General features: G+C 44.8%; 1 protein-coding gene across 5 annotated transcripts in view; it reads right to left on the bottom strand.

Annotated features, from left to right (window-relative positions):
• The window catches only part of slc2a12 (solute carrier family 2 member 12), a 93,231-nt gene extending 84,527 nt beyond the window's left edge, over positions 1-8,704 (bottom strand). For all 5 annotated transcript variants that reach the window (XM_043686363.2, XM_043686333.2, XM_043686352.2 and 2 more), the window contains exon 1: positions 8,581-8,704. In XM_043686363.2, the coding sequence (XP_043542298.1) occupies positions 8,581-8,586 (6 nt within the window). In that variant the 5' untranslated portion in view covers positions 8,587-8,704. The remainder of the gene's footprint in view (positions 1-8,580) is intronic.
• Positions 8,705-23,533: the final 14,829 nt, after the last annotated feature.

Genomic DNA, 23,533 nt, shown 5'->3' with positions numbered 1-23,533 from the left:
TGATCTATATGGACTTCAGTAAGGTGTTCAACAAGGTTCCCCATGGGAGACTGATTAGCAAGGCTAGATCTCATACAGGGAGAACTAGCCATTTGGTTACAGAACTGGCTCAAAGGTAGAAGACAGAGGGTGGTGGTGGAGGGTTGTTTTTCAGTCTGGATGCCCGTGATCAGTGGAGTGCCACAAGGATCAATGCTGGGTCCTCTATTTTTTGTCATTTACATAAATGATTTGGATGCGAGCATAAGAGGTACAGTTAGTAAGTTTGCAGATGACACCAAAATTAGAGGTGTAGTGGACAGCTAAGAGGGTTACCTCAGATTACATCAGGATCTTGACCAGATGGGCCAATGAGCTGAGAAGTGGCAGATGGAGTTTTGTTTAGATAAATGCAAGGTGCTGTATTTTGGGAAAGCAAATCTTAGCAGGACTTATCCACTTAATGGTAAGGTCCTAGGGAGTGTTGCTGAATAAAGAGACCTTGGAGTGCAGGTTCATAGCTCCTTGAAAGTAGAGTTGCAGGTAGATAGGATAGTGAAGAAGGAGCTTGGTATGCTTTCCTTTATTGGTCAGAGTATTGAGTACAGGAGTTGGGAGGTCATGTTGCGGCTGTACAGGACATTGGTTAGGCCACTGTTGGAATATTGCGTGCAATTCTGGTCTCCTTCCTATAGGAAAGATGTTGTGAAACTTGAAAGGGTTCAGAAAAGATTTACAAGGATGTTGCCAAGGTTGGAGGATTTGAGCTATCGGGAGAGGCTGAACAGGCTCAGGCTGTTTTCCCTGGAGCGTCGGAGGCTGAGGGGTGACCTTATAGAGGTTTACAAAATTATGAGGGGATGGATAGGGTAAATAGGCAAAGTCTTTTCCCTGGGGTTGGGGGAGTCCAGGACTAGAGGGCATAGGTTTAGGGTGAGAGGGGAAAGATATAAAAAAGACCTAAGGGGTAACGTTTTCACATAGAGGGTAGTACGTGTATGGAATGAGCTGCCAGGGGAAATGGTGAAGGCTGGTACAATTGCAACATTTAAGAGGCATTTGGATGGGTATATGAATAGGAAGGGTTTGGAGGGATATGGGTCAGGTGCTGGCAGATGGGACTAGACTGGGTTGGGATATCTGGTCGGCATGGACAGGTTGGACCAAATGGTCTGTTTCCATGGTGTACATCTCTATGACTCTATGACTAATGGAATTAAAGCTTGTACCATGTCAAAAGGAACCGTAAAGAACTGAAGGATATACACAAGGATCTCTGGTTCCCAAAACAGAAGCACGAAGACACAATTACACTCTACAGTTCACATTTAAGTGTACAGTGCCACAAGCACATCTTAAAGATTTTGGGTGAAGGATCATCAATCTAAAATGTTAATTCTGTTTCTCTCCATTCATACTTGCTGAGTACTTTTGGCATTTTCTGATTGTATTTCTGATTTCTACAAGCTGTGTTACAAATTCATTCATGAATGTGGGTGTCACTGCTTGGGCCAGTATTTATTGCCCAGAGTGAAGTTAAGAGTCAACCACATTGCTGTGGGTCTGGAGTCACACGTCTACTAGACCATGTTAAGGACAGAAGTTTCCTTTCTTATATGATGTTAGTGAACCAGATGGGTTTTTATATCTAAACGTTGACAACAATTGTATGGTCATCATTAAACTCTCAACTTCAGATTTTCAAGAATTTAATTTCCACTATCTGCTCCTTCCATGGTGGAATTCAAACCCAGGTCCCCAGAACCATTACCTGCATCTCTCGGTTAATAGTCTGATGACAATACCACTAGGTCATCACCTCCATACTGCAGTACTTTACTGTGCATCACAGAAAATCATTTTCAGCCATTTCAATTCACTCATGTGTTATCTAACCTTGGACCTTGCTCTGCTCTGGACCTTGCAAAGGTGCTTTGATAGCATCTCATTACAGTGCTGAAGACGTGTCCCAGATCTAGTTATGCCCCTAACCAAGTATTCCAGTACATCTACAACTGTGGCATCTATAGCTAGAACACTGACATCTACCAAGCAACCTTCAAAATTGTCCAGGTACATCTTGACCTCAAAAAGCAGAGCAAATCCAATCCAACCTCTTACTGCTACATTAGTCTCCTTGATCATCAGAAAAATAATGGAAGGAGTCATTGGCAATGCTATCACGGCACTAACTCAATAAATACCAGCTCATTGATGTTCAGTTTGGAGTCTGCAAGGGCTCCATCGTATCATCCATCGTCATTTCCGCAAAATCCAAACGGACCCCACCATCAGGGATATATTTCCCTCCCCTCCCCTATCAGCGTTCCAAAAAGACCACTCTCTCCGTGACTCCCTCATCAGGTCCACACCCCCCACCAACCCAACCTCCACTCCCGGCACCTTCCCCTGCAACCGCAACTTGCTCCCACACCTCCCCCCTTACTTCCCTCCAAGGCCCCAAGGGATCCTTCCATATCCGCTACAAATTCACCTGCACCTCCACACACATCATTTACTGCATCCACTGCACTCGATGTGGCCTCCTTTATATTGGGGAGACAGGCCGCCTACTTGCGGAACGTTTCAGAGAACACCTCTGGGACACCTGGACCAACCAACCCAACCACCCCGTGGCTCGACATTTCAACTCCCCCTCCCACTCCGCCAAGGACATGCAGGTCCTTGGACTCCTCCATCTCCAGACCATAGCAACACGACGGCTGGAGGAAGAGCACCTCATCTTCTGCCTAGTAACCCTCCAACCACAAGGGATGAACTCGGATTTCTCCAGTTTCCTCATTTCCCCTCCCCCCATCTTGTCTCAGTCCCAACTCAGCACCACCTTCCTAACCTGCAATCTTCTTCCCGACCTCTCCGCCCCCACCCCCACTCCGGCCTATCACCCTCATCTTGACCTCCTTCCATCTATTGCATTTCCAACGCCCTTCCCCCAAGTTCCTCCTCCCTACCTTTTATCTTAGCCTGCTTGGCACACTTTCCTCATTCCTGAAGAAGGGCTCATGCCCGAAACGTCGATTCTCCTGTTCCTTGGATGCTGCCTGACCTGCTGCGCTTTTCCAGCAACACATTTTCAGTCTGCAAGGGCTCCCAGCTCCTGATTTAGTTACAGCCTTGGTCCAAAGGGTTGAATTGCAGAGGTGAGGTGAGAATGATGCCCTTGATGGTAATATTGCATTCCAATGTGACAATTCCGAGCAAATGTAAAATTGAAATCCATTGGAAATAGGAAAGGGGAGGTGAGGTGGGATTCTCCAGCAGACAGAGTTATGCCTAGCACAACATAAATGGACTTGTAATTTAGAGACTAAGGTTAACATCACCAAGATGGCAGCAGAGCACATTTCCTGGCTGGGATCGTCTGATTTTTTTTTCTTTCCTTACTTCCTTTACTTACTGAGTTCCCATTACTTACCATCGGCAAGGAATCTCAGCACAGCCTCGAGTGGGCCCAGCACAGACCTCGTGGTGGCAGGAAATGAGCCCCAATTACTTCCCTGGGGCAAGCATGGCATCGGAAACAATGGCTGCTGCATTGGGTGGAGGCACGTCGGCGAAGTAGACCCAGCATCGAAAAATGGCGCTTGAGTATCGGCGACTTTGTAGTTGGTCGAGTCCAGTGCTGATGGTGAATGAAAAGCATCACAGCAATATCGATGTGGTGGGCCCCATGGTGAGAGGTGTGACTCTAATGTTGGCGGGTCAGGCAGCAAGGCAGCGGAGGACAAGAATTCAGCCCAGTGGCAAAAGATGGCACCTTCGACATTGGCGACTTCGACATTGGTTGGGTCTGGGTGTAGAAGGTGGTGAGTCACTGGAGAAGGGAATGGCAGCACTGGTGTCATTGATGATGAGCTGGCTCAGGACTGATGGGCTCTCTTTAAATTATACCTTTTTGTTCTTATTCTTAAAATTACTCAAAATGGTGCATGATCGTGGTGACAGTGACAAAACCTGTTTGGCTCACTGTAAAATAAATGTGACAATAAAATAATTGATTCAAAAAATGATTTGTTCATAACTCTGTGTGGATACAGGTTCAAATCTCACTGCAGTGGGTGGTAAAATGTAAATTTAGATAATAATTCTGGAATTACTAGTCTCAGTAATAGTGGCCATGAAATCATTGTTTATTTCACATAAAACCCCAGTTGGTTCATTAATGTCCTTTAAGGAAGGAAATTGGTTCTTATCCAGTCTCACATACATCTGACTTCAGGTCTACAGTAATGTGATTGACTCTTAACTGCCTCATGAGCCAATCAGTTCAAGATTAATTAGTAGTGGGAAGGTAATGCTGGTCTTTCTAGCAACCTTCACAACACAAAAAAGAATAACTTAAAAAAATAGTTATGATTATTGGAGACCAAACATGCCAGCCCCAGGATATTGCTGCAGAATTGCTCAGGTCCAGCCATCTTCCACTGCTTCACCAATGACCTTCTCTCCAACATAAAGATCAGAAGTGGTGATTTTTCACTGCTTAGTGCACAATGCTCTGCATCATGCATGACTCCTCAGGTATAGAAATAGTCTGTGCCCACATGCAATAAGAGTTCTACAATATTGGGGCTTAGACTAATAAACGACGAGTAACAGTCATGCCACGCAACTGCCAGGCAATAACTGTTTCCAAAATGAATCAATTCATCCCCTGGCAATGACATTCAAAAGCATTACCATCATTAAATCTCCAACCATTAAAATCTTCAACTATTAAAATCCAATACTTCAGTGGTCAAGGACATTCGGCCTCAGATCTTCGGGTGACCATCCTCCAAGGCGATCTTCACGGCATGCAATAACGCAGAGTGGCCAAGCAGAGGCTGATACTCATCTCTACCTACCTCGACACTGTCCTATACCCCCTAGTCCAGGAACGCCCCACATACGTTCGAGACACCCACGCCCTCCACCTCCTCCAAGACTTCCGTTTCCCCGGCCCCCAACGCCTCATCTTCACCATGGATATCCAATCCCTCTACACCTCCATCCGCCATGACCAGGGCCTCCAAGTCCTCCGTTTTTTCCTCTCCAGACGTCCCCAACAGTACCCTTCCACTGACACTCTCATTCGTTTGGCCGAACTGGTCCTCACCCTTAACAATTTCTCCTTTGAATCCTCCCACTTCCTCCAGACCAAAGGGGTAGCCATGGGCACACGTATGGGGCCCCAGCTATGCCTGTCTCTTTGTTGGCTACGTAGAGCAGTTGATCTTCTGTAATTACACCGGCACCACTCCCCACCTTTTCCTCCGCTACATTGATGACTGCATTGGCGCCACCTCGTGCTCCCGTGAGGAGGTTGAGCAATTCATCAACTTCACCAACACATTCCACCCTGACCTTCAATTTACCTGGACCATCTCTGACACCTCTCTCCCTTTCCTGGACCTCTCCATCTCCATTAATGACGACCGACTTGACACTGACATTTTTTACAAACCCACCGACTCCCACAGCTACCTGGATTACACCTCTTCCCACCATACCTCTTGCCATCCCATATTCCCAATTCCTCCGCCTCCGCCGTATCTGCTCCCAGGAGGACCAGTTCCAACACAGAATACACCAGATGGCCTCCTTCTTTAGAGACCGCAATTTCCCTTCCCACGTGGTTAAAGATGCCCTCCAACGCATCTCGTCCACATCCCGCACCTCCGCCCTCAGACCCCACCCCTCCAACTGTAACAAGGACAGAACGCCCCTGGTGCTCACCTTCCACCCTACAAACCTCCGCATAAACCAAATCATCCGCCGACATTTCCGCCACCTCCAAACAGACCCCACCACCAGGAATATATTTCCCTCCTCACCCCTTTCCGCCTTCCGCAAAGACCGTTCCCTCCGTGACTATCTGGTCAGGTCCATGCCCCCCTACAACCCACCCTCCCATCCTGGCACTTTCCCCTGCCACCACAGGAACTGTAAAACCTGCACCCACACCTCCTCCTTCACCTCCATCCAAGGCCCTAAAGGAGCCTTCCACATCCATCAAAGTTTTACTTGCACATCCACTAATATCATTTATTGTATCCGTTGCTCCCGGTGCAGTCTCCTCTACATTGGGGAGACTGGACGCCTCCTAGTAGAGCGCTTTAGGGAACATCTCCGGGACACCCGCACCAATCAACCACACTGCCTAACATTTCAACTCCCCCTCCCACTCTGCCGAGGACATGGAGGTCCTGGGCCTCCTTCACCACCACTCCCTCACCACCAGACGCCTGGAGGAAGAACGCCTCATCTTCCACCTCGGAACACTTCAACCCCAGGGCATCAATGTGGACTTCAACAGTTTCCTCATTTCTCCTTCCCTGACCTCACCCTAGTTCCAAACTTCCAGCTCAGCACTGTCCCCATGACTTGTCCGGACTTGTCCTACCTGCCTATCTCCTTTTCCACCTATCCACTCCACACTCTCCTCCCTGACCTATCACCTTCATCCCCTCCCCCACTCACCCATTGTTCTCTATGCTACTTTCTCCCCACCCCCACCCTCCTCTAGCTTATCTCTCCACGCTTCAGGCTCACTGCCTTTATTCCTGATGAAGGGCTTTTGCCCGAAACGTCGATTTCGAAGCTCCTTGGATGCTGCCTGAACTGCTGTGCTCTTCCAGCATCATTAATCCAGAATCTGGTTTCCAGCATCTGCAGTCATTGTTTTTACCAAGCAGAGGCTGATAGCCAAGTTCAGTACCCATAAGGATGGCCTCAACCAGGATCTTGAGTTCAAGTCACACTACAGGTGACCCCATTACACTATGCACTCTCACTCTCTCTCTCTCTCGGTCTCTCTCTCTCTCTCTCTCTCTCTCTCTAGCACAGAGACACACACACAAGCACATACACGCTTACATACTCACACACTCATGCAGACCCTCTCATACACACCCTCTCTCTCATCCACACACACGTACAATCCCCACACTCACACCCTCTCACAGGCTTACACACACACACAGACTTTATCAAGCATGCACACACACAAACACAACGTCTCTCACGCGCACTCACACTCACACGCACACATTCACATGCACACACTCCCATCTCTCTCTCTCATGCACGCACACACATATAAGTTTATGGGGTGAATTTGCATTGGCAGAATTATATTTGCAGACATATTTTATTTTGCTCAAAAAGTGTACAATCTGTAGGCAGTCAATCCATGTAATATTTTATATCTTCAACCTGGAAATAAAACCAGTCTGTCTCAAGATTGGGATACTGACAGACTCTAATCTCACACTTTTACTACATTGTCTGAGCTGAGATGGCTTTTTTTATGAAACCTAAAGTTATCTCAAGAATGTGTCTTAAAAGAAGTTCTGGTGTTTACATATTAATGAACCAAATCCTGCAACCCATTCTAAAAAATGAAAGACTTAACAGCAATCTAGGTTTGTTCAGTATATCATTTCAATGCATGAGAGAGAGAGTGTGAGTATGTGCGTGTGAGTGTGAGTGCATGTGAGACACTATGTTTGTCTGTGTGCATGCTTGGTAAAGTGTGTGTGTGTGTGTGATGATGTATAAGCCTGTGAGAGGGTGTGTGCGTGAGTGTGAGTGTGGGGGATGTATCTGTGTGTGTGCATGACACTAATCTTTTGCTATGAATTCTGTGATTTATGGTCCTGCTCCACAGCTACCTGATGAAGTGCAGCGCTCTGAAAGCTAGTGTTTCCAAATAAACCAGCTGAACTATAACCTAGTGTTGTGTGATTTTTAACTTTGTCCACCCCAGTCCATCTCCAGCTCCCCCACATCATTGAAATCCTGAGCATTGCCATTCAGACACCAAACTGGACTTTTCCACAAATTGTGAGGCTACAGAGTGGGTTAGAGGCTGGCTGTTCTGTGGAGATTATCTCAGCTTGACTCTCCAAGTTCTGTTTATCATGTACAAGACCTAAGTCAACTATGTGGTGGAACTCCTCCCAGATTCCTAGATGAATGCAGCACCAACAACACCAAACATGCTGCCAACACTTCCAAACACATTGCTGCAGTTCAAGAAAGCAGCTCAACTCCGCCCTCTCAAGGTCAACAGAGGCAGGCCTTGGTAATGATGTCTCTTTTTTAAAAAAGCAGAAACATTTCCTTATGTGTGCTCAGTCTGTGCTGCTTCCCTGCTGAACGATCCAGTCAGATAATAAAACATCCTCATGTACTAACATAAGAAACAAATGAGATATTTGTTCTATTTAAGTAAATATTGCACAAGTCAGACAATGTTTGAACCATATTACATATCATTTAACAATAAGTTGTTATCACCAACAATAAAGACTACAGTAACCTGCCTTGTGGCTGCTTTACATTTCCTTCTTGCTTTGTCTTCACCTTCTAGCTGTCCCTTGTCCTATCTATTTTAATTTTCTCAAACCTACTTGATACTCTTCCTGAGTCAGCAATTGATCCAAACTAGGCTAAGTGCTTTATTAACATATTGCTTGTTTGGTTCCAGTCTCGTGCTGACACAAGACGTGCCTCACCCCATACATGAGTCTAGCTGAACACCTTCCTGCTATGCTGTTAGCATGCACGCTTCAAATAATCCTAGTCAAAACATACCTTCATGATGAGATTTTTTCAGCCTGGACACCCTCTTCTCACATACACACGCTTTTCAACTCCAACAGGCTGTGCTGATCTTTCATAACACACTTATAGAAACCAAGGTGTGGCTATATCTAACTATCAATTTCTTCTGTAAAGGAAAATATTACAGGCGGTACCATGCACAGAAGACCAGCTGACACTCAAAGTAAAGCTCTTAAGTGCACTTAGGTTTTGCAATCTAAACATTAGAGATGTTGATTCCACTTCAGAACAAGCAATGACTCTGGCAATTCACATTTGTTTCAAACAATGAACATGCAGGTCCTGATTTTACAGTCTCACCACTCAGATATTTGATGGTGAGTGAGGGGAGAGCCTCATAACATTAAGTGAGTTCTCCTTGCACTCTCCTCACCGATTTTCTGCTTGAAATTTCTTGGGAAATGTTCTGATGAGTGCGAGATGAAAAATGTTGACAAAGTGTGGCTTTTTTCGGCAATATTCAAATTATGCTGGCTGGTCTTCCCACAAGCTTCTCACAATCTCTCAGGCAGGCAAAATAACAGGGAGACTAGCCTGCTAAGGGCCTTAAGCCCTTGGCCAATTCATTTCAATTCTAAGTGGAGCAGGGAAAAGCTGAAACATGGGTTGGGTAGCACAACTTTAACTGCACAGATAGTGGGGTTCCACCTGTAGAGGTTCCATTGTGCCCTTTGGAAGTATCCCAGCACCCAAGATCATAGCAATTACCCCACCCCCACCCATGCAGCCCCTAACTTCTCAAACCACCTCCAAACCCAACACAATTATTGGGGACTACAAGCCATGTCCATCCAAAATCTCAGACTTACTTTTAAGTCAGGGATTGTTGTCAGCAGTGACCGGTTTTCCAGCCTGCCACCGCTAGGATGTGTGTCCAACACTTGGCCAATAGATTAGGGTAGCATGGTGGTTCAGCAAATAGCACTGCTGCCTCGCAGCACCAGGGACTCGGATTCGATTCCAGCCTCGGGTGACTGTCCGTGTGAAGTTTGCACATTCTCTCCGTATCTGCGTGGGTTTCCTCTGGATGCTCTGGTTTCATCCCACAATTGAAAGATGTGCAGGTCAGGTGAATTGGCCATACTAAATTGCTCATAGTGTTCAGGGATGTGGAGGTTAGGTGCTTTAGTCAGAGGTAAATATAGGATAATAGAATAAAAGAATGGGTCTGGGTGGGTTACTCTTTGGAGGGTCAGTGTGGACTTGTTGGACTGAAGTGTCTGTTTCCACACTGTCAGATTCTATTTTATGAAATGAAGGAATGCTTTGACATCTGAGTGGGTTGATATGGGGGAACACTTGCTGCTGAAACTTTAAGAGAAGGAGTGAGGAGATAGCTCCAGTCCTTTCGGAGCAGTTGGCCAGGAAGAGTGCAGAAATAAATACTTCACAATATAAAAAACAAAGTAAGAAATTACAGAGCAGCCAGTGTCCCAACAGGAGACGAAGCAAGGCATAATATTCCAACCTTAAATAAAGATCGGTGGTGGAAAATCCAGGACAGTTGATCACCTTGGCATTAGTATCAATTGGATGCAATTGAAGCTGCTCCTAGTGCGATGTTACTGTGTAACGTTAAGTTTCTGTCACTTGACTCTCAATAGACTTTACAATCAGGGAATAGGGCATACAACATCCCATAAAATCCAGCCCATAGTTTGTGCAAATCTTCATCAAAGTAGATTGACCTACAGGGAAATTTAATGTAACTATTATAAAACCACCAAGGCATTGCATCAAATATAAGTACACAACGTTCAGGAAGGAATGGCTAGAGATGAAATGAGGCCAATGGTTTGTAAAATTAGGAAGAAATTGTGGTATGTATGCTTTTATAGAGTCATGGAGTCATGTAGCCGTTCAGCAATCCAACTCATCCATGCTGGCCACATATCCTAAATTAATGTTGTTCCATTTGCGAGCATTTGGCCCATATCTCTCTAAACACTTCCTATTCATGTATCCATCCAGATGCCTTTAAAATGTTGTAATTGTACCAGCCTCCACCATTTCCTCAGGTAGCTCATTCCATACAAGCACCATCATCTGCGTGAAAATGTTGCCACTTAGGTCCTTTTTAAAACTTTCCCTTCTAGTCTTAAACCTATGCCCTCCAGTTTACACTGGACCTTGGCTATTCACCCTGTCTGTGCCCCTCATGATTTTATAAACTTCAATAAGGTCACCCCTATACCTCAGACACTCCAGGGAAAACAACCCCAGTCTATTCAGCCTTTCCTTATAGCACCCTGGCAACATCCTTGTAAATCTTTCCTGAACCCTTTCAAGTTTCGCAACATCCTTCCAATTTTAGGGAGGCTAGAACTAAATGCAGTATTCCAAAAGTGGCCTAACCAATGTCTTGTGCAGCCTCATCATACCTCTCAATTCCTATACTCAAGGTAATGACCAATAAAGGAAAGCAAATTAAGTGCTTTCTTCATTATCCTCTATCTGCGACTTCACTTTCAAGGAATTATTATCCTGTGCTCCAAGGTCTCTTTGTTCAGCAACACTCCCCAGGGTCTTACCATTAATGTATAAGTCCTGTCCTGATTTGCCTTTACAAAATGCAGCACCTCATATTTATCTAATTTAAACTCCATCTGCCATTCCTCAAACCCATTGGCCCATCTGATCAAGATCCAGTTGTACTCTGAAGTAAGCTTATAGGCTGTCCACTACACCCTCAATTTTGGTGTCAGCTGCAACCTGACTAATCTTACCTTCTAGGTTCACATCCAAATCATTGAGAATTATCATTAATTGCTTCACAACCCTGGAGACGTTGGAGCTGCTTTCTTGAACTGTTATTGTCTATGGGGTATAATTACACACATTGTGCTGTTAGAAAGGGATTTCAAGGGTTTTCATATCCCAACAGTTAAAGAACAACAATAACATTTTAAGTACAAAAAAAATTCTGATTCGATATGTGGATTTAACTACTAGAGAAGATGCAAAGCTTAACCTACTCTTAGGAAATAAGGCAGGGCAGGTGACGGAGTTGTCAATGGGGAAGCACTTTGGTGCCAGTGACCATAATTCTATTAGTTTTAAAATAGTGATGGGAAAGGATAGACCAGAGCTAAAAGTTAAGGTTCTAAATTGGAAGAAGGCCAATTTTGAGGATATTAGGCAATAACTTTGAAAAATTCATTGGCGGGGGGGCAGATGTTTGCAAGGTTGGAAAATAGGAGGCCTTCAGAAATGAGATAACAAGAGACCAGAGACAATATGTTCCTGTTAGGGTGAAGGGCAAGGCTATTAGGTGTAGGGTATGCTGGATGACTAGACAACTTGAGGTTTTGGTCAAAAAAAAGGAAGCATATGTCAGGTAGAGATTGGCTGAATCCTTAGAAGAGTGTAAAGGATTTAGGAATATACTTAAGAAGGAAATCAGGAGGGCAAAATAGGCTATGGGATAGCTTTGGCAAGTAGGGTTAAGCAGAATCCAAAGGGATTTCACAAATACATTAAGGACAAAAGGATAACTAGGAAGACAATAGGGCCCCTCAAAGGTTAGCAAGGCTGCCTATGTGTGGAACTGAAGGACATGGAGAAGATACTAAACAAGTATTTTGCATCAGTGTTTACTGTGGAGAAGGATATGAAAGATATAGAATGTGAGGAAATAACTTGAGACATCTTGAAAAATGTCCAAATTACAGAGGAGATGGGGTTGGCTTTAAATGCATAAAGGTGGATAAATCCCCAGGTGTACCCTAGAATTCTGCGGGAAGCTTGGGAAGTGATTGCTGGGGCCCTTGCTGAAATATTTGGATCATCAATAGCCACAGGTGAGGTGCCGGGAAACTGGAGGCTGGCTAATATGGTACCACTAGAAAGGTGATAAGGAAAAGCCAGAAAACAATAGACAGGTGAGACTGACATCGGTGGTGGGCAAGTTGTTGGTGAGAATCTTGAGGGACAGATGGAGTTTAATTCAGATGAATACGAGGTGCTGCATTTTGGGAAAGCAAATCTTAGCAGGACTTATCCACTTAATGGTAAGGTCCTAGGGAGTGTTGCTGAATAAAGAGACCTTGGAGTGCAGGTTCATAGCTCCTTGAAAGTGGAGTCGCAGGTAGATAGGATAGTGAAGAAGGCGTTTGGTATGCTTTCCTTTATTGGTCAGAGTATTGAGTACAGGAGTTGGGAGGTCATGTTGCGGCTGTACAGGACATTGGTTAGGCCACTGTTGGAATATTGCGTGCAATTCTGGTCTCCTTCCTATTGGAAAGATGTTATGAAACTTGAATGGGTTCAGGAAAGATTTACAAGGATGTTGCCAGGGTTGGAGGATTTGAGCTACAGGGAGAGGCTGAACAGGCTGGAGCTGTTTTCCCTGGAGCATCGGAGGCTGAGGGGTGACCTTATAGAGGTTTACAAAATTATGAGGGGCATGGATAGGATAAATACACAAAGTCTTTTCCCTGAGGTTGGTGAGTCCAGAACTAGAGGGCATAGGTTTAGGGTGAGATATAACCGAGATATAAACAAGACCTAAGGGGCAACTTTTTCATGCAGAGGGTGGTACATGTATGGAATGAGTTGCCAGAGGATGTGTTGGAGGCTGGTACAATTGCAACATTTAAGAGGCTTTTGGATGGGTATATGAATAGGAAGAGTTTGGAGGGATATGGACCAGGTGCTGACAGGTAGGACTAGATTGGGTTGGGATAGCTGGTCAGCATGGACAGGTTGGACCGAAGTGTCTGTTTCCATGCTGTACATCTCTATGACTCTATGACTCTATGACAAGATTTACATTTATTTGGAAAGGTAAGGACTGATTAAGGAAAATCAACATGGATTTGTTCTTGGGGAAGCGTGTGTCACTAACTTAATTGAGTTTTTTGAAGAAGTAACGAGAAGGATTGATGAGGACAGAATGGTAGACATTATCTATATGGACTTCAATGAGGCATTCAACTTGATTCCTCATGAGAGACTGGTTAGCAAGGTTTGATCTCATGAAATACAGGGAGAACTAACCATTTGGATACAGAATTGGCTTGAAGGTAGAAGACAGAGGGTGGTGGTGGAGGGTTGATTTTCAGACTGGAGGCCTGTGACCAGCAGTGTTCCACAATGATTGGTGCTTGGTCCACTGCTTTTTGTCATTTATATAAATGGGTTGGATATGAACTTAGTAGTAATAGTTAGTAAGTTTGCAGCTGACACCAAAATTGGAAGTATATTGGACAGCCCAGAAGGCTACCTCAGAGAAGGCTACAACAGAATCTTGATCAGATGGGCCAACGGGCCGAGAATTGTCAGATGGAGTTTAACTTAGATAAATATGAGGTGCTACATTTTGTAAAGACAAATCAGGGCAGGACTTACACACTTAATGGTAAGATCCTAGGGAGTGTTGCTGAACGAAGAGACCTTGGAGTGCAGGTTCATAGTTCCTTGAAAGCGAAGTCGCTGATAGATAGGATAGTGAAGAAGGCAATTGGTATGCTTTTCTTTATTGAGTACATTGAGTATAGGACATGGATGTGTGTTCATATTGTACAGGACATTGGTTAGGGCACTTTTGGAATACTGCATGCAATTCTGGTCTCCCTGAAATAGGAAGGATGTTGTCAAATTTGAAAGTGTTCAGAAAATATTTACCAGGATGTTGCCAGGGTTGGAGTATTTGTACTATAGGGAGAGGCTGAATAGGCCAGGGCTGTTTTCCCTGGAGCGCTGGAGGCTGAGGGGTGACCTTATTGAAGTTTATAAAATCATGAGGGGCATGGATAGGATAAATAGCCAAGGTCTTTTCCTCAGAGTGGGGGTATCCAAAACTAGAGGTCATAGGTTTAGTGTGAGGGGGAAGATTTAAAGGGAACCTAAGGTGCAATGTTTTCATGCAGAGGGTGGTGCGTTTATGGAACAAGCTACCAAAGGAAGTGATGTAAGCTAGACCACAACAAAATGACGGTTGGAGGAAGAGCGCCTCATCTTCCACCTAGGAACCCTCCAACCACAAGAGATGAACTCGGATTTCACCAGTTTCCTCATTCCCCCTCCCCACACCTTGTCTCAGTCTAATCCATCGAATTCAGCACCGCCTTCCTAACCTGATCTTCTTCCTGACCTCTCCGCCCCCACCCCAGTCTGACCTATCACCCTCACCTTGACCTCTTTCCACCTATCACATTTCCGACGCCCCTCCCCCAAGTCCCTCCTCCCTACCTTTTATCTTAGCCTGCTGGACAAACTTTCCTCATTCCTGAAGAAGGGCTAATGCCCGAAATGTCGATTCTCCTGTTCCCTGGATGCTGCCTGACCTGCTGCGCTTTTCCAGCAACACATTTTCAGCTCTGATCTCCAGCATCTGCAGACCTCACTTTCTCCCCATGGAAGCTAGAACACTTAAAAGGCATCTGGATGCGTACATGAACAGAAAGTGTTTTGAGGGATATGGGCCAAACACTGGCAAATGAGACTAGATTAATTCAGGATATCTGTTCAGCATGATTGAGTTGCACCAAAGGGTCTGTTTCCATGATATACATCTCTAGGACTCTATGATTAAGTCTGAATGATGTTTGATTTGGAAGGATCTTAAAGTTGGTGATATTCCCATACATCTGCTGCAGTTGTCCATCCAGATGGTAGAGATCATGGGTTTCGAAGGTGCTGTAGAAGGAATCCGGTGAGTTATTACAGTAAATCTTGTTTGCTGTACACACTAATGCAATTGTTTATTGATGTTGGAGACTGTGAACACTGAAGGTATTAGGTGGAGGTGGGGGGTCACTGTTTTGTGTTTGATGCTGCTAGCCTCTTGCTGAGATATTTTTATCATCAATAGTCAGAGGTGAGGTGCCGGAAGACTGGAGGTTGGCTAACGTGGTGCCACTCTTTAAGAAGGGTGGTAAGGACAAGCCAGGGAACTATAGACAGTAAGCCTGATGTCGGTGGTGGGCAAGTTGTTGGATGGAATCCTGAAGGACAGGATGTACATGCATTTGGAAAGGCAATGAGTGATTAGGGATAGTCAACATGGCTTTGTGCATGGGAAACCATGTCTTACAAACTTGATTGAGTTTTTTGAGGAAGTAACAAAGAGGATTGATGAGGGCAAAGTGGTAGATGTGATCTATATGAACTTCAGTAAAGCGTTTGACAAGATTCCCCACGGGAGACTGGTTAGCAAGGTTAGGTCTCAAGGAATACAGAAAGAACTAGTCATTTGGATACATAACTGGCTCATAGGTAGAAGACAGAGGGTGGTGGTGAAGAGTTGTTTTTCAGACTGGAGGCCTGTGACCAGTGGAGTGCCACAAGAATCGGTGCTGGGTCCTCTACTTTTTGTCACTTACATAAATGATTTGGATGCTAGCATAAGAGGTACAGTTAGTAAGTTTGCAGATGACACCAAAATAGGAGGTGTAGTGGACAGCTAAGAGGGTTACCTCAGATTACATCAGGATCTTGACCAGATGGGCCAATGGGCTGAGAAGTTGCAGATGAAGTTTCATTCAGATAAATGCGAGGTGCTGCATTTTGGGAAAGCAAATCTTAGCAGGATGTATACACTTAATAGTAAGGTCCTAGGGAGTGTTGCTGAACAAAAAGACTTGGAGTGCAGGTTCATAGCTCCTTGAAAGAGGAGTCGCAGATAGATAGGATAGTGAAGAAGGTGTTTGGTATGCTTTCCTTTATTGGTCAGAGTATTGAGTACAGGAGTTGGGAGGTCATGTTGCGGCTGTACAGGACATTGGTTAGGCCACTGTTGGAATATTGCGTGCAATTCTGGTCTCCTTCCTATCGGAAAGATGTTATGAAACTTGAAAGGGTTCAGAAAAGATTTACAAGGATGTTGCCAGGGTTGGAGGATTTGAGCTACAGGGAGAGGCTGAACAGGCTCAGGCTGTTTTCCCTGGAGCGTCGGAGGCTGAGGGGTGACCTTATAGAGGTTTACAAAATTATGAGGGGCATGGATAGGGTAAATAGGCAAAGTCTTTTCCCTGGGGTCGGGGAGTCCAGAATTAGAGGACATAAGTTTAGGATGAGAGGGGAAAGATACAAAAGAGACTGAAGGGGCAACTTTTTCATGTAGAGGGTGGTACGTGTATGGAATGAGCTGCCAGAGAAAGTGGTGGAGGCTGGTACAATTGCAACATTTAACAGGCATTTGGCTGGGTATATGAATAGGAAGAGTTTGGACGGATATGAGCTTTGTGCTGGCAGGTGGGACCAGATTGGGTTGGGATATCTGGTCAGCATGGACGGGTTGGACTGAAGGGTCTGTTTCCATGCTGTACATCTCTGTGACTCTGTGACTCTTATGTTACTCTAATTACTCGAAGCCAGGCATGTATTGTGCGTTTTGCATTGCAGATAGCAAACAAGCTTTGACAAGTTAGAATTTGAGTTATCTACCTCAGAATTCCTATGACATGGAGACTCTGGTATTGGACTAGGGTAGACCAAGTCAAATATCACATGACACCGGATTATAGTCCAACAGGTTTACAGGTATTTGAAACCACAAGCTTTTGGAGCCCCCTCTTCTTCCTCAGGCATCTAGTGAGAGGGAATACATCGGACACAGAATTCATAATCAAAGATCAAAGGGTCATACAACTTATGTGAATGGATTTAACAAACCTAGATGGCTATTAAGTTTTTAATCAGTTAGAATGGAGGTGCAGGTTTTGATTGATTAATACGTAATTCCTGTCCCAAAATAACTTCAGGTTTTATCAGAATAAAGATGCCAACTTAGGTCCTAGACTCTGAGCTTTTATTTTATAGACACAGCATTCAAATGTCCAGTCCTGTTCAACTTCTGGTGAATGTAAACCTCAAAAAGTCGACTCTGGTTAATTCAACAATGGTTATACCATTGAATGTCAAGGAGAAATGATTAGATTCTGTTTTTGTGGAACATGGTCATTGTCTGGTGCTTCTGTGGCCTGAATGTGATTTGAGTGGGAGCAGCGTCGAAGTAAAAGCGAACCCGGGAGACTACAGCAAAGGTAAGACAGTTTGTTTTAAAATTGCTTACCTGTAGGGTGTGTTTTTTTTTTACTCTCTCTCCACAGAAGGAGCGGGAGCAGCAGAGGAAGTGACGACAAGCAGAGGGGCAGCCGGGAAGGAAAAGTGAGTATATAAGTCAGGAAGGCGGCTAAACCTGAGATTCTACACCTGTAGTATCTCCCACCCACCCTCCTCCTCTAACCTTCTTAACTACTCTGCTTTTTCTTTTAAGGTAAGGATTTTTATTTCTTTACCAGGGACTAGTTAAAAATTTACTTCGTTTTTTTTGTGTGTGTATACATCAAGTCCTTATTTAGGGTAAAAAAAACTACAGCAGAGAGGTATCAGAAGGTATTCTAACTCATACTTGTACAAAGTAAGTAATTAACTAACTAAGCAGAGATGGCTGGGCAGGTGATGTGCTGTTGCTGTATGATGTGGGAGCTGGCTGATCCCATTGTGAACGGCAGTGACCACATCTGCAGCAAGTGTTGGTTGCTGGAAGAACTCCGGATCAGAGTTGATGATCTGGAATCTGAGCTTCAAACACTGCGGCACATCCGGGAGGGGGAGAGTTACCTGGATGCTTTGTTTCAGGAGGCAGTCACACCTGGGAGATTAAGTAATTCACATTCAGCTAGTGATCAGGCATAAAAGAGTGTGACTGTAAGTGAGGCAGGTAGGGGGAACCGGAGTTCAGGAGTGGAGGAGCCTCAGCCCTTGACCTTGTCCAACAGGTATGAGATTCTTGCTCCCTGTTCGGATGAGGAAAAGGGCTCTGGACAGGATGAGCCAACTGACCAAGGCACCATGGTGCAGAAGGCCATTCAAGAGGGGGGAGCTAATAGACAAGTAGTGGTTATAGGGGATTCTATAATTAGGGGGACAGATAGTATTCTTTGCAAGCCGGATCGGGAGTCTCGCATGGTGTGTTGCCTGCCCGGTGCCAGGGTGCGAGACATCTCCGACCGGCTTGAAAGGATATTGGAGCGGGAGGGGGAGGATCCAGTTGTTGTGGTCCACGTTGGTACCAACAACATGGGCAAGACTAGGGTGGAGGACCTGTTTGGGCATTATGAAGCACTAGGCATGAAATTGAAGCACAGGTCCTCAAGGGTCATAATCTCCGGATTATTGCCTGAGCCACATGCCAATTGGCATAGGGACAAGAAAATTAGGCAAGTAAACACGTGGCTAAGGGATTGGTGTGGGAAAGAGGGATTCCACTTCATGGGGCATTGGCATCAGTTTTGGAACAGGGGGGATCTGTACCGTTGGGACGGTCTCCACCTGAACCGATCAGGTACCAATGTTCTAGCGAAGAGGATAAATAGGGTGGTCAGTAGGACTTTAAACTTCTGAGTTGGGGGGAAGGGAAAGTGAAAGCGACAGGGAGTATGGAGGTAAATGGCAAGATAAGCAGCAGGATAGCATGTTTCCAGGCGGATTTAAAATTGAGGCAGACTGAGAATGCAGTAAAAAGCAAGGATAACATAGGACATATGACTTCCAAAATCTCTAATGATAAGGAAGTTAGCATTAAGGCACTTTAACTGAATGCTCGTAGCATTCATAACAAAGCTGATGAACTAATGGCACAGATAAGAGTGAATGATTATGATGTAGTAGGCATCACAGAGACTTGGTTACAGGGGGGTCAGGACTGGCAGTTAAACCTCCATGGTTTTTCAACTTATCGAAAAGACAGAGAGGTGGGCAGAGGGGGTGGGGTTGCCTTGTTAGTTAAGAACAAAATTAAATCTATGGTATTGAATGACATAGCGTCGGATGATGTGGAGTCTGTGTGGGTGGAATTGAGGAACCACAAAGGCAAAAAAAACATAATTGGAGTTGTGTATAGACCTCCTAACAGTGGTCAGAACCAGGGACGCAACATGTACCGGGAAATAGAGAAGGCATGTCAGAAAGGCAAGGTTACATTGATCATGGGAGACTTCAATATGCAGGTGGACTGGGTAAATAATGTTGCTAGTGGATCTAAAGAAATGGAATTCATGGAATGCTTACAGGATGGCTTTTTGGAACAGCTTGTCATGGAGCCCACAAGAGAGCAGGCTATTCTGGACCTAGTGCTTTGCAATGAACCAGACTCTATAAAAGATCTTAAAGTAAGGGAACCCTTAGGAAGTAGCGACCATAATATGGTAGAGTTCAGTCTGGAGTTTGAAAGGGAGAAGGCAAAATCGGATGTAATGGTGTTACAGTTGAATAAAGGTAATTATGAGGGCATGAGAGAGGAACTGACTAAAATAGACTGGAAGCAGAGGCTAACCGGGAAGACAGTAGAGCAAAAATGGCAGGAGTTTGTAGGTATAATTGAGGACACTGTACAGAGGTTCATTCCCAAGAAAAGAAAGATTAACCGGGGAGGGATTAGACAACCTTGGCTGACAAAGGAAGTCAGGAAATGTATTAAAGAAAAAGAGAGATCCTATAAAGTGGCTAAGAACAGTGGGAAATCAGAAGATTGGGAAGGATACAAAAGCAAACAGAGGATAACAAAGAGTGTAATAAGAAATGAGAGGATCAAATATGAAGGTAGGCTAGCCAGTAATATTAGAAATAATAGTAAAAGTTTCTTTCAGTACATAAGAAACAAACGACAGGCAAAAGTAGACAGTGGGCCACTTCAAACAGATGCAGGAAGCCTAGTGATGGGAGATAAGGAAATAGCAGGAGAACTTAACAAGTACTTTGCGTCAGTTTTCACAGTGGAAGACATGAGTAATATCCCAAAAATTAAAGGGTGTCACGGGGCTGAGTTGAGTATGGTTGCCATTACGAAAGAGATAGTGCTAGAAAAGTTAAAAAGTCTTAAAATTGATAAATCTCCTGGCCCCAATGGGATACACCCTAGAGTTCTGAGAGAGGTGGCTGAGGAAATAGCAGAGGCATTGGTTGAGATCTTTCAAGAGTCACTGGAGTCAGGAAAGGTCCCGGATGATTGGAAGATGGCTGTTGTAACCCCCTTGTTCAAGAAAGGATCAAGGCAAAAGATGGAAAATTATAGGCCAATCAGCTTAACCTCGGTTGTTGGTAAAATTCTAGAATCCATCATTAAGGATGAGGTTTCTAAATTCTTGGAAGAGCAGAGTCTGATTAGAACAAGTCAACATGGATTTAGTAAAGGGAGGTCATGCCTGACAAACCTGTTGGAATTTTTTGAAGAGGTAACAAGTAGGTTAGACCAGGGAAACCCAGTGGATGTGGTCTATCTAGACTTTCAAAAGGCCTTTGATAAGGTGCCACACGGGAGGCTGCTGAGCAAGGTGAGGGCCCATGGTGTTCGAGGTGAGCTGCTGGGATGGATTGAGGATTGGCTGTCTAACAGAAGGCAGAGAGTTGGGATAAAAGGTTCTTTTTCAGAATGGCAGCCGGTGACGAGCGGTGTCCCGCAGGGTTCGGTGCTGGGGCCATAGCTGTTCGCATTATATATTAATGATTTGGATGAGGGAACCGGGGGCATTCTAGCGAAGTTTGCCGATGATACGAAGTTAGGTGGATAGGCAGGTAGTACTGAGGAAGTGGGGAGGCTACAGAAGGATCTAGACAGGTTGGGAGAGTGGTCCAGGAAATGGCTGATGGAATTTAACGTGAGCAAGTGCGAGGTCTTGCACTTTGGCAAAAAGAATAAAAGCATAGACTACTTTCTAAATGGTGAGAAAATTAATAAAGCCAAAGCACAAAGGGATCTGGGAGTGCTAGTCGAGGATTCTCTAAAGGTAAACATGCAGGTTGAGTCCGTGATTAAGAAAGCGAATGCAATGTTGTCTCTTATCTCAAGAGGGTTGGAATATAAAAGCAGAGATGTACTACTAAGACTTTATAAAGCTCTGATTAGGCCCCATTTGGAGTACTGTGTCCAGTTTTGGTCCCCACACCTCAGGAAGGACATACTGGCACTGGAACGTGTCCAGCGGAGATTCACACGGATGATCCCTGGGATGACAGGTCTAACATATGAGGAACGGCTGAGGATACTGGGATTGTATTCGTTGGAGTTTAGAAGATTAAGGGGAGACTTAATAGAGACGTACAAAATAATACATGGCTTGGAAAAGGTGGATGCTAGGAAATTGTTTCCGTTAGACGAGGAGACTAGGACCCGTGGACATAGCCTTAGAATTAGAGGGGGTCATTTCAGAACAGAAATGCGGAGACATTTCTTCAGCCAGAGAGTGGTGGGCCTGTGGAATTCATTGCCACGGAGTGCAGTGGAAGCCGGGCAGCTAAATGTCTTCAAGGCCGAGATTGATAGATTCTTGTTGTCTAGAGGAATTAAGGGCTACGGGGAAAACGCTGGTAAGTGGAGCTGAAATGCGCATCAGCCATGATTGGATGGCGGAGTGGACTCGATGGGCTGAATGGCCTTACTTCCACTCCTATGTCTTATGGTCTTATGGTCTTATGCTGCTTATCAGCGTAAGTCCAGCTCTTGCTGCCACAGCTGAGGATTTCTTCAGTAGCTGATGAGTCACAAGTGGCATCATCAGCAAAACTCCCCACTTCTGACCTCTGTTAATTCATTCGTGTGACATGGTCATCGCTGGTTAGCCAGCATTTATTGCCCACCCTTAACTGCCCAGATGTACCTGCCCTAAAAGAATTAGATCAAATCCGACCGGGCTGATTCCTGCCCAATCAGTCTGCTCTTGATCATCAGCTCAGCAGTGACTTTCTTGCTGACTCAATTTGAGTTTCACCAAAGCCCCTCAACTCCAGACTTCATTATAGCCTTAGTTCAAACATGAACAAAAGAGTTGAATTCCAGAGGTGAGGTAAAACAGACTACCCTTGACATCAAGGTAGCTTATGATCAAAGGTGACATCAAGGAGCCCAAGCAAAACCAACATCAGTGTGAATTGGGGGAAAACTGTCCACTGGTTGGAGTCAAACCTATCACAACGTAATATGTTCAAATGTAACAAGATCTGGACAATATCCAGGGTTGGGCTGACAAGTGGCAAATAATATTCATGCCAAACAATGACAATCTAACCATTGCCCCCTTGACAGTCAGTGTGTTACCATCACTAAATCCCCCACTAAGAAAATCCCTGGAGTTACCATTGATCAGAAACTCAAATAGACTCTCCACATAAACATAGTGGTTACTGGAGCAGGTCAGAGGCTAGGAAAACTGCGGTGAGTAACACAGTCCTGACTCCCCAAAAGTCTGTCCACCATTTAAAAGGCACAAGTCAGGAGTGTGATGGAATACTCCCCACTTGCCTGGATGGGTGCAGCTCCAACAACACTCGTGAAGTTTGACACCATCCAGGACAAAGCAGTCCGTTAATTGGCACTACATCCACAAACGTCCACTCCCTCCACCACTGACACTCAGGAGCAGCAGTGTGCACTGACTACAAGATGCATTGCAGGAATTACCAAAGATCCTCAGCCAGCACTTTCCAAGTCCAAGACCACGTTCATCTAGAGGGACAAGGTACTGGTTACATGGGAACATCTCCACATTCAAGTTCCCCTCCAAGCCACTCATTTCCTGACTTGGAAATATACTGCCATTCCTTCAATGTAGCTAGGTTAAAATCTTAGAATTCCCTCTCTAATGGCATTGTGGGTCAATCCACAGGTAGTGGACCACAGCATTTTGAGAAGGCAGCTCACCATCACCTTCTCAAGCGTAACTAGGGGTGGACAATAAACGTTGGCCAGGCAGTTACGCTCACATCCAACAAATAAAGTAAAAAAAACTTGCTAATATGGAATAGTACACCCATAAGTCATGGTCCATAGTCAGTGAACACAGAGCAATGAGGGTGCTTGAGTGCCTTGTAAGATTACTCCACCTAAACCATGCTCAATCAGCCATGTAGCTTGTGTTGGTTCCATATACAGCTATATCATACTATAAAGAAGTATGCATTCCAACAGAACATGTAATTGGAA

Source organism: Chiloscyllium plagiosum, unplaced genomic scaffold, assembly GCF_037043375.1.
Source record: "Chiloscyllium plagiosum isolate Xiang-an unplaced genomic scaffold, Cpla_swu_hap1 HiC_scaffold_3, whole genome shotgun sequence".
Taxonomy (NCBI): Eukaryota; Metazoa; Chordata; class Chondrichthyes; order Orectolobiformes; family Hemiscylliidae; genus Chiloscyllium; species Chiloscyllium plagiosum.
This window is presented reverse-complemented; position numbering and strand designations above follow the sequence as displayed.